Genomic DNA, 12138 nt, shown 5'->3' on the forward strand with positions numbered 1-12138 from the left:
CCATTTGCACCTTATTGTTTGTCTCATTGCTGGAAAAAAACAGGTGATTTAGCAAGCCTGGAGAGGCAGCTGATCCCTTTTCTCTTGGCACGGTGTTTTGTGTGTTTGTTTGTCTTTGAGTGTGTCTGTCTGCAATGTGCAAATTTGTGCAGTACATCCATTCAGACAACCATAGCTTTTGCTTGTGTGCAATGACCCATTTGCGGGAATGAATTGTGGCAGCATCACCCTGAAAAAATAGCATTTTAATGGCTGAATATCTGCGTCTGTGTTGCATGGGCAAACCTGACTCCCAACTGTGTCCTGTGTCTCTTCCAGCTCCCTCACCAATGACCAGGGCTTGGATCTGATGGAGCGACTGACCCAGAGACTGAGCCTCCATGCCGCAGACCTCACTCAGCTCTCGTATGTACAGACATAAATGTCCTACTCTGTCACAATTACTGATTCACCTCACAGTTTACAAGCTATACATGGGGAAAAAGGATAATTGGTCACATTTAAAGCATTTGAAATGACTTTGTTTGGTGGGTTTGAGCTTGGGGAAACAGAGTGGAGCTTGTCCAGTCGCTGCAAGGATTGTTTGTATGAAAATGCTGTGCCATGTTTGTGTTGGCGTTTGTTGTTTTTCTGACCTTTTGGAGTGTTTGACTTCATGTGGCGAGAGAAATCAGGCCTAATTACCTCCAGACGCATACTGCTGCCTGCACTGTATTCAAAACAGTTCTGCAACACCTTTGTCACTGCACCCTTTGATAGAAAAAGAGCAGTCCAGCCATCAAACGATTCTTAGTTAGAGGCAAAGAGAGAGAACTGAAAGCAGCAGTAGATGCAGCGCTTGATATGAGGAAAACAGTCCAACAGAAGGGGGGTAATATATTAATGAGCAGGCGAACTGTCCTTGAACCTAAGATGTTTTGTGCTTGTACTGCGGTTCTGCTGTACATTTGGTGTCACACCATGTACGAGGCAGATGGGGATGTGTTTACCGAAGATCTGACAAGCCTTTTGAAATTCTCCTGCAGGAGAAGTGAAGTCTGTGTGGCTCAGGAACAACCCCAGCATATGAACACCAAAGCCAGACCACTGCAGTGTGTGGCCACACTGCAACTATCGAAAATACTGTACAGGATATTCTGGCTCACACAAAAGTTACCTCAAAATGAATGCAAACACAGAGACATTGCAATGTCTATATTTAAATCCAACACTATATTTAGTTTTGATGAGCCAGAACACCAGAATACATCATCATGCTGGCACTGATTCACTTAATTTGGTTATTACACCTGTCATTTCACATCACTCAAAATCAACTCCTGACACACGCAATGATTAATGTTGTTATCTAGATGCTAATGAAAAGTCGGTGGTGTTCCTCCACTGCGCTTTCATTCATGCACATTGTGGTGAAAATGCTTAATCAGTGGAAACTTACAGTTTCTGCAGGTGGTATTCAAGTCATCGCAAAATGTTGTATCGATGTACGTATGTAGGATTATCTGATACTTTCATATACAAAATTCTTCTTCTCTTGATTTAGTATTGTTACAGTGGGGAGAGAGACAACATATAATTGCATCCTGCTCTAATTTTCTGATGTTTTGAATTAAAATTTTTGGAGTTTCAGACTTCAGTTTTTAGTCTTAAATTCATGACTTTTCTTGGACTATTACCTCCTTTCTCAGTTCAGTTGATTTTATTTTCTTCTGTAATACCTAGTTTGGTCCTTATAAACTGCTGTAGAAACAAAATTGAATTTTTGTATGAATTTGCCGTTTTGGCGATATTAGGGTTCTTCATATAGTTGTTTACAGTGAGTTGAACTGGATTGGTGTAATTTTGTGCTTATATTATCTGTTGTATGTCAACCTAAAGCAAAAAACTGAAAGTTTGAAAGTCTGAAAAAAAGTGAAAGAACTTGGTATTAAGTTCAACAGACTTAGCGGTGAGAATAAAGTAACACATCAGGGGAACATTGTATATAAAAGGTTCAGGATGTCCTGACATCAAGCAGCACAAACTTGTCCTCCCTTTCCAAGCTATATCAACTGTTAAAGGCCAAGTCTTGAGCTGTTGTTGAATTAGTCCCTTCAAGGCTCCTGTTGAAACATGGTGATGATAGTGGAGGCGCCTTGATCTTTCAATATAAATTGCTCATTCTAAAGTTATAAAAACTCTTTTAATGTGGTTTTATTTTTCTGAAAACGTAGCCAACATGTTTAGTATCAGCTAACAGATCATCTTAAATGTTAACAAATGTCCACAAATCTTTTTTTTTTCTGTGACAAAGCAACTGATATTTATTTGTGGATCATACAAGTCACAGAAGACCTTGTAATAACTGATTTAGAAAATCTGTAAAAGAAGGTGTATAAAGAATTGTATATTTTACTCTATAGTATTTCTGTAAGTATACTAAGCCGCAATGTCACAGTGCATTAACGTTGTTAATCCAGTGTAAAAGCCACTGAATGAAGCTTTCCAAAGGAGTTCACAATCTCTTTACATCTCATATTTAAACTATTCTATTTAGAAGAGTAAAATAGAAAATGTCCTCTTTCTCTGGTTTGTTTACCTCTGTTCTTTTTGCTCTTTAAAAGTAATAAAAGAGTATTCATGTAGAAATGACTGAGGCGAAGGACATGACGTAAGCTCTTTGTGTGTCTTGCCGCGCAGCCTCGGCAGGTGAGTATTTGAAAGCCCTTGTCTGAATATGAGTCAGCTGGACTGTGGGTCAGAGCACACCGCCCCTGTTTTAGAGGCCTCTCTTTTTCATCCGCTCTGATGAGCCCTGATAGCAGGAGAGGAGAAGAGACACTCAAATATGACAAGAAGGCAGAGAGGATTTTCAGACAGAGACTCTTAGAAGAGCGTGCTGAAGGTTTTTTTTTATGCTGTTGAGACTTTTAGATGCTGAACACAATTACGTTCTAGCCCGCTACCACCGTAATCAACAGAAAATATTCCCTTTGAAATGATTGTTCTGGATGATGATGGGCTGGAACAAGCGTGTTCCTCTTTCAGATGACGTAAGTGTTTTACTCGTCAGCAACACTAGGGGGAGTGGGACACACATTTACAAGTCCATCCTCACACACGTACAAACACCCAGCCAATATCCCGCCAAACACTCTGCACACACACTCATTATGTCCCACCAGCAGAGCTAATATGAAGTCCAAGCTCACACATCCGATAACAAAGGAAACAGTGTGGAGTCCTTCAGATAACTTATCTATCTTAACTTCATCTCTCAACTGTGGCTGTGTTTTTCTTCCACGATATTTGAATAGCGTTTGTGTTGCTCCACGTCAGTTCAATTTGAGATGCATTTAGATCTCAGGCGGTGCGCCAGCGGCCAGGGAGAATGGAGGCAGGGGTAAAGATTGTGGAAACATTGACATTTACGAGAGCAAACAGAGACCAGGTGAAGGTGCGAGAGTAGGGCACATTTCCTTCAGAGCTGTGTGTGTGCGCGCATGTGTGCGCGTGTGTGCGTGATCATGTTCATAAATGCATCGGTGCATGGTTGGGTCCATATGTCGAACAGTATTGGCTCATATATTGCCCCTGGCCCAGCGAGTGCTATTGCATCCATAGCATGCTGACTGATTTTGAGAGGGTCTGGGTCACAGCACTCGGGCAGCCAGATGAATATCCCTTTCTGTCATACAGTCTGCTAGGAAGTCCACTGCAAATCTCTGTGCTCTTTCCAGGACATAACACATCAGATATGATAATGTACTGAAAGCTTTTGGTGGATTGAAGCAGGCAGAAAATGGGGCAGGTGTACATCTTAAGCCCTCATTCGTATTGACAGTTACTTACAGTATTGCCAGCTATTTGTGAATTATCATCTAAATATCACACGTTTGTCCTTGAATCTGTCATAGCAAAGTGTCTGAGTTTATAACTAAGATTTTGAAATGTATAATGTATTTTTGAGATATATCACTTTGTTCCTGTCAGCCTAACCAGCGTCTTATGTCCAGTCATTTATTTTTATACGTAAAACTTTAAAGCTAGTAGACCCTTGGTTTTTGCCTAATAATAAAGCTGCGTTTATTGAATGGCATTAAGGTTTCTACTTCTGAAAGAAGTATCTTGACATATTTAAGATACTTAAAAGGAAAACATTGATATATTCTAATTACTCTTGCTAGTTATTTGAAAACTGAAAAGTAACTGTTTTTTCAACAGTCTGTTATTTTTGAACTCCAGTGCCCTCCATTACTTTACAGCACATTCAGCTTTTGAGCTTATTGTTTCCAGAGCTGATTTATTTTTGAGAATGGTTGAAATGTTCCCACTTTGCATGTTTTAGGATAATTAGACATTTGAGAATTAATTAAATGATATGCGTAGGTACTTAATAATTAGCTGAAAGCTAGAAGTTTAAACAGCAGATCTAAGCAAACTTCAGGGAGTAGTGCATTTGACTTGTGCACAGAAAATTAGTTTACTCACATCTTGTTTTCTTCTTCTGTGTCTCAGGCACATTTTTTAATTTGAACAAAACTAGATGAAAATGATCCCATGGTTGCTGTATTTGTTGATGCTCATTTTGAAGCAGAGCCACACCAGGATTTGTTTGTTCTTTTAGCTGCTAGAAATGGCCCTTTTCCAACTTCTTATTGTGAAAAATAATTTCAACTGGGATATAAAGAGGTTGCACTAGACATAAGTTGGGTTATATCTTTACACATTGCTACACTGTTTTTTTTTTCCCCTGACCATGAGGGCGGATCCTAACAGAGTCCACTGGGGTTGCTAGATTTTATTTCACGGCTAACCTCAGGGACCTTCAACATTTATTCTGCTCCGGGGAGAGAAGTCTGTAGCAGACTCTTGACTAGAAAGACGAGAATGAGAGCAGGGAGTACAGCAGTTACTGTAGGTGAAAAGAAAACAAGCTGCTCAGCTGATAACTGTCCTTTGGACCCATCTAATACTGTAGCAACTTTCTATCATATAGACACATTATTTTGCCTCACATTGACTTGCTGATGTCATTGCATGTATGTATGATGCCACTTTTTATTCATGAATCTTAAGGATTTTTCAAATTTGACATGACTTCCACAGAGGAAGATTGCTAGTTGATTATGTATTCTATGTTAGACTAGTTCAGAGACTACAGCTTAGGTAGGAGTGCCATGCCTTCGCCTAACATTTGCCTCTGCAAAGATGTAATTACATGTCTCTGCAATACAGACTACAACAACTGTGATTGGTGTGCTTGGTTTGGCATATTTACATAGCATTTTGCTTTGCTCAAATACAATGCTGCAAAATAAAATTGTAAAATCTAACACGCTGTAAATGTAACAGGATTGCTCATAATGCTAATGTCAGGGCCAGTATTCTGTATGCAATTTTCTGTTGTTCTAATCTTACAGTCCATGTGCAGACTCATGAATTTAAGTGATCATTCACACTATCTCTTATTGCATTGTCCCTTTTTTTTCAATAACTTGGTGTTGTTCTACATTTATTAGCCTCCATCATAGGCTCATAACCAGTGTTATATCCAGTAACCTTTGTTCTCAGTTGCCATTAATTGAAGCACATGAAGATACTTGGCACAGCACCAAAGACACCATGTTACTAACTAGTCTTTAGCAATTTTTACCACTGCTTTGATCTATGGTAGCTACATAAATAAAGCTTTCAAGGCACCTTATGGTAAAAGTTACATTGCCTTTAATTTTCCCAGTTTTGTACATAAGGGACGAATGATGCATACAGTGAGAAATGGTCATAAAAATAATCTTTTACTTACAATTATTAATTTTGTTTATTCTTCGCTGTTTATCTGCAGTGTCCTGGGTCCTGCACTAACATTTAGAGTCGGCCCAAACCCTAAGAACGTGACCACTGCAGATCTGGTTCAAGTTGCAGGTAAGAGGAGACTACAGTTTCCCTTTATCACATTCACACTGTGATCCTGTTGACAGCCTTCATTGCGATTCATCTCGTTTTTACAAACCAGACCACTCTATCACTGTCTGGGCATCAGTAAATGAGAACACGGATTAGTCTCTCCAGATACAGTAGATACACTGGTGTTCATCATGTTCAGACAAACCCCTGTCCCTAAGAAGATTATCAACACTGTGCGATGACAGATGACCATCAATTACAGGGATGATGAGCCAAGTATGCACACCTTCTGCTTCTACACACACACACGCATACTCATACACAGTACACAGTACAGTATTTGGCCTTCTGCTACAACCAACAGGCTGACAAGTTGAAACAGGTTGGGACTGGCCAATCGGTCAGAGTCTATACTACTGTGTATGCCTGCATGTATGCACTTGTTTGATGTAGACTGATGGAGAGCTGTCAGCCACAAAAAGGAGGTTGTCAGTATGCACGGCCTTCGCTCCCTTCCTCATTGTCTGCACTCTGGTGAGCCTGCCGTCAGCACTAGTGTGTGCGTGAGGTGTATATTGGATGTGTGTCCACGTCCTTGCTTTGGTCGGAAATGACTTTGAGAAGAACAGCAATATGCCCGACAGTCAATATCATCCAATATCAGCCCAGTGGAATCAACATGATGGTGTTGTTATTGGCAGAAATGTGTCGCTGCTCTAGTTTTTCTGTGCAATGACATTTTTTGGCACCAGCTCTTTTCCTATTAGGGAGGTGATGGACAATAGCTGATGATACAGATTTACTGGAAGAAAGGCCTGGCAAGGGCATAAGCTTTGGATCGGCAGGTTTAAGGGTGTACGTTCAAATTCATCCCTCAAATTTATTCAAATGAATATATAGTAAATGGACTGTACTTGTATAGCACTTTTCTAGTCTAGCTGTTGACTCAAAGCGCTTCTAACACTACGTGCCACATTCACCCATTCACACACGCTCATACAGCAGGTCTTAAGTCAGTACATAACTACGTGCTTCCATTCATACACCGATGGATGCATCGGTAGGCAACGTGGGGTTCAGTGTCTTGCCCAAGGATGCTTCGACATATAACCCAGGGAAGCCGGAGTCGAACCACCGAAAGGTCGGTGGTTGTAAGACAATTAGAGGGTCTGTGACTGCTCCTCCTCCTGAGCTACAGCCACTCCTATACAGCCTATATGTATGAAGAACATTTATTACAGCCCCAATTCCAAAAAAAGCTGATTAAATGATTTGCAAATATCAAACATATCAGATGAGCATATCAAACATATCAGATGTAGAAAGTGAAACATTTTAGTATTTAATGAAAAATATCAGCTTATCTTGAATTTGATGTGGCAGCAACACGTCTAAAAAAAGCTGCAATGAGTACAACAACAGGCTGGAAAAGTAAGTGGTATGAAAGAGAAACAGCTGGAGGGACATGTTGCAACTTATAAGGTTAATAGTCAACAGGTCAGTAACATGTCTGGGCATAAAAAGAACACCTTACAGAGGCAGTCTCTCAGAACCAACAATTGGTAGAGGTTCAGCAATCTGCAAAAACAATGCATCTACAAATTTGCATTTGTAGGCATCTCAGTGCACAAGGGGCGCTGCAAAAAAATCAATATTGGATGCCGGTGATCTTCATGCCTTAAGGTGGCACAGCATTGAAAATAGGTATGACTGTCATGGAAACCACTGCATGGGCTCAGGAACACTTCCAGAAATCTAAGTCTATGAACACAGTTCACTGTTTAAGGTTTACAGTTTCACTGTTGTGACAAATGGCAAAATGGAAACCTGTCCCGTGGTCACGCTCTTGAACTCTTGAATTTTTTTTGGGAAATGATGGATGCCGTGTCCTCCTCACTAAAGAGGAGAAGGACCATCTGGCTTGTTTTCAGCGCTGAGCTCAAAAGCCTGGATCACTGATGATATGGGGTTTCATTAATGCCTATGTAGCTGGTAACTTACATGTTTCGAAAGATACCAACAATGCTGAAAGATACAGTATATACAGGTTTTACAGCTACATATACTCCCATCCCATCTGTTTTTCAAAGAAATATGCTAAACCACATACTGCATCTATTTCAACTTGTCTTTGTCGTAGCTTGCCTACTGTTCAGACCTTTGAAAACTCTAATCAGCGTAGCTGTCACTCGCTGATTCTGCAACATTGTCCTAATGTATGTGAGGACACAGCAATGCGTGGCAGAGCCACCTTTGTTTGGCACTTGTGAATTATCGGGAAGAACAGCAGCAGGTTAAGGAGGACGTTGTTTTTGCCTGCAAGTCACAAACGATATGTGAAAGAGGCTTAGAATTGAACAACAATCTTCTCCCACAGGTTCAGCAGCTGATGAAGGAGGTTTCAGTTCCCAGATGTTTACGAACTGTTGTTAGATAAAGAGGGGATGCTGCACAGTGGTGGACATGATCCCGTCCCAGTCCCAGGTTTTTTAGATGTGTTGCTGCCATAAAATTCTAGATGAGCTATCATTTTTCATGAAGTAGTCAAATGTGTCACTTTTTATTTAGCTTTTACAGTGTTCCAACTTTCTTTGAATCGGGTTTGTATAACAATATCTTGTATATTTTCTTGCTCTTTTCTTTTCAACCGCTTCATCTCTTTTTTGTTCCCCATCGCTTGTGTGGCTGACTTTGATGAGGTTGCGTGTGGTGAGAGCTAATGACAGACGTGAGCAGGGCTGAAATGTCAAACCAAATGTTATGTCAACATGATCATGAGCCTGACCCATGTTGATGAATTATGAATACAGCCCACCTGAATAGTAATTTCTAAAATTGGAGGGGAGAGCTTCTCATGGTTATGGTACATTGCTCTTGCACCCCAAATGTTTGTGACTTGCAGCTGTAAAATATATGAAAAATGGTTCTTAGTGATAGTAAAGGGATTGAACCTTCTGTCTGTGGAGCTTCACATATTCTACCATTGACCTTAGATCACATCTCGCAATGAGTTTTATCCCCTGTGCCCCCTCATACCTTGCTGCACCCCCGTACCCCTATCACAGTGTGAATTGGACTCCCACCATCCTCATGATATTCAAAAGAGTCTCAATTGAATTTCTATCTAACCATTTTCCAGTTCCAAAAGGGGGGGAAATAGTTTGACATTGAATTCAATGCGATATGGCAAAGGCATGGTGAATTCAAAGTAGTTACCAGCTTGTGGAGGACCAGCGCAGTTTTGTGCAGTCTGAAAATCAAACTGACACCCACATGCAGTGGCCACCTGGGTGAGCCTGACTGACCTTTGCCTTATGTGTGACTGTGCATAAATGACGTGGCCTCCTAATGAACTCATCAAAACCCCTGCTGCACTCTGCACTCAGTGTGCTGCAGAGAGCCTGCAACATAGAGCTTTGTGGCAATTGAAAACCACAACTGGAGAATTCCTAAAATTCTGCAAGTTGATAATCATTAAAACACATATTATCAACCATATTAGAGTATTAAACTATTCCCTGAAAATATTTGAATTCAACTTATGATAATTCGGTCAGCGTGAGGAAGCTTTTCTAAATGTCCTATTTTAGTTTCCCAAAACCAAAATTACTTTTTTACAGTGACAGAAAGCAAATAAGCAAATGCAAATGTATTATATGTTAAACCTCCACTGGTTTCTGAAAGAGATTAATAAGGCTCTGCTACATTCTGCTGTCTATCTATCTGCCCATCAGTCCTATTTGATGTGTTCAATGCTCCATTCAAAATAATAGACAAAGAGACTTGGTTGAAAGGCATGGACAGTATAGAGGAGATTTGATAACTCATTGAAAAGCATCTTTTAGGCAGCAGGTTCTTAGCGGCTGTGTGGTGAAAGGCCTGCTGGGAGGTCTGACTGTATTATTGGAGGTAGAGGCTCTTGTGTTCTGCTCAACTGGAAAACTGCAGGACAAAGACCCGCACTGCCTAATCCCTGCTCGGCTGCAAAACAAAAGAGAAAGCTGCTGCTTTATCAAAACTACAAGACACTCTGTGTGTCCATGTTTGTATGCGCATGTATGGATGTGTGAATATTGGCATGTTTTTTTTTGTTTTATTTTTCAGCTGTGTTCATACTGTGCCAAGAAAATGATTTATTCAATATTTGATGAAGTGGCAGCCAAGCTGTTAAAACCACTGTTGGAATGTTTTGTTAGGAATTCCACTTTTTTTGCCATCTTGCTTCCTCTCGCTGATTTCTAAACATGTAAATCACCCTCAGTCCAGGGAAAAATTGATCTGCCAGAACTGCTTTTGCTCACTGTGAAGTGACGTTTTATAGCTGATGATGGATTTGATCCAATTATACTTTTGTGCTCTTCACACTGAGTAGGTGGATTTAGGTGGAGGAAGGGTGTTTATGCTTCATAAAGTGTTATTGTATAATTATGTCCTGCCATGATTTTTGTCTTTAAATGGGTGACATAGATATGTTTTTCTACTTTTGTTTTAATTAGGCTCAAGTGTATTTTAGTGTTTGGTATTAAAAATCCAGGCCTGATGACTTGCAGATTGTGTACTGACTGTGATCGGGATGTCCAGGTTGTGTGAGTGGATATGTGTGTGTTAGCGGCTGTAGGTGGTGGGTGGGAGCTGGGTGAGGACACTCCTATTGTCTTGGCTGTCACGGCTGGGCGACCCTAGAGGCCCTCAGAGCCCCTTAGAGGCCTCAAAGGCCCCAGAGGCCAGGCCACAGCAATGAGTCCACAAGCCCCCAGGCCGTGAGAACCCCGGCCCTGGTCAATGAGAGCTGGGATCCTTGGGACCTTGGGAGCAACTTGCTGGGCCATCTGGAGCAGAAAGCAGAGACCCTGACACACGGCTGTCACCCGAGGGAGACACACAGAGATGTGGACATAGACAATGTCTGCCCCCATGTTTCCACCTCTGCTTCTGTCTTTCTGTCACACACACCAACACGCACATAAACACGTTAAATCACATGTAAGTGAAAAAAAAAATCAAAGTAGTGAGTGAGTAATTTGTAATTAGGGAGGATGAGAACATCCACCTGTTTATATACACCAAGAGTCTGTATATTTATTGCTGACTAATTAGGTGAAAAACTCAAAATCCTGCCACGAAAACTTTTAAGATTGTCTAAAGATGTAAAAGCTGGAAAAAGGAGACAGACCAGGAGAAGTTCCGCTGCATCTTAGAGACAAAGGAAACAAGTTGTGCACAAAGTACTGACTTACAAACTCTCCACACGTTTACCATTCACAGACCAATATTATCAAGCGTTTGGACTCACTGGAGCAAGATAACTTGCATATTCGCTTTCTTTTAGCTCTGTGTTTGGTCTCTTCCACTTCCTGAGATGAATGTCTGACTCTTATGGGGTAAAATTCTCAAGTATTTTCACCAGCAAGGACAACTGAATGTGTTGACTCCCAGTGCTGTTGACGGAGTGTACAGTTGTTTTATGTCATAAATGTCTACAGCTGCATTCTGCAGCAGAAAATAATGCCATCATTCCTAAGCACTGGGCAGGGAAACAACGAGCTAAAAATGACAAGCAAGCCCTGTAAATCTGCCTCTCTAGCTTCATCAAGAGTGACCCCTTTGTTGTTGTTTTTATAAATTGTTATTAACAAAATAGAAGTTAGGCCTGCTTTAAATTACAAAAAAATAAAAAATACGACCTTTGCGGAGATCGTCTTGTACTTGCTCTTATGTCAGACTGACTGGATGCTGCATATCCACTCACTATCCCAACTTGAGGTGTAAAGTCACTTACTTGAAGGTTCAGTTTGGAAATAGATGTCTTTGTCATATGTCTACTGTCTTCAGATGCTTTTGATAAGTTTACAATGAATATTTGAACTAAAATTCTAATGAAATGTGCACTTAAGAGATTAAATCAGCAGTGTTTAATATACAAAACATTAACCATTAATACATCAGCAAACGTCTATTTGCTATGTGATGTTTTTACTGTGTACTTTTGTGTAGTAGTAGCCAGATTGGCTGTTTGGGCATTTTGAGCTCAGACTCACAGCAAAACTTCACAAAAACTTAATCTATTGATTTGTGTCCACAGACAATGTTTTTTTTCTCCAGCTAGTGGACGTGAAAATAATTACACAGAGGAACACACTGTCATTTCCTTTTTATTGAATAGTCACAAAAGCACTGTAGCTTCACATCTAACAGGCAACAAAGACTGCATTTGGAGGTAGAATAAGTTGAATGGTGGAGCTACACACTCCT

The 12138-nt window shown here is 40.5% G+C and overlaps 1 protein-coding gene across 1 annotated transcript in view; it reads left to right on the forward strand.

Annotated features, from left to right (window-relative positions):
- Positions 1-12138, forward strand: part of ptprn2 (protein tyrosine phosphatase receptor type N2) — a 131342-nt gene that overhangs the window by 38473 nt on the left and 80731 nt on the right. Inside the window, exons 9-10 of the mRNA XM_072378759.1 lie at positions 319-405; positions 5825-5904. Coding sequence (XP_072234860.1) covers positions 319-405; positions 5825-5904 — 167 coding nt within the window. The remainder of the gene's footprint in view (positions 1-318; positions 406-5824; positions 5905-12138) is intronic.

Source organism: Leuresthes tenuis, unplaced genomic scaffold (genome assembly GCF_036924035.1).
Source record: "Leuresthes tenuis unplaced genomic scaffold, fLeuTen1.0.hap1 SCAF_24, whole genome shotgun sequence".
Lineage (NCBI taxonomy): Eukaryota > Metazoa > Chordata > Actinopteri > Atheriniformes > Atherinopsidae > Leuresthes > Leuresthes tenuis.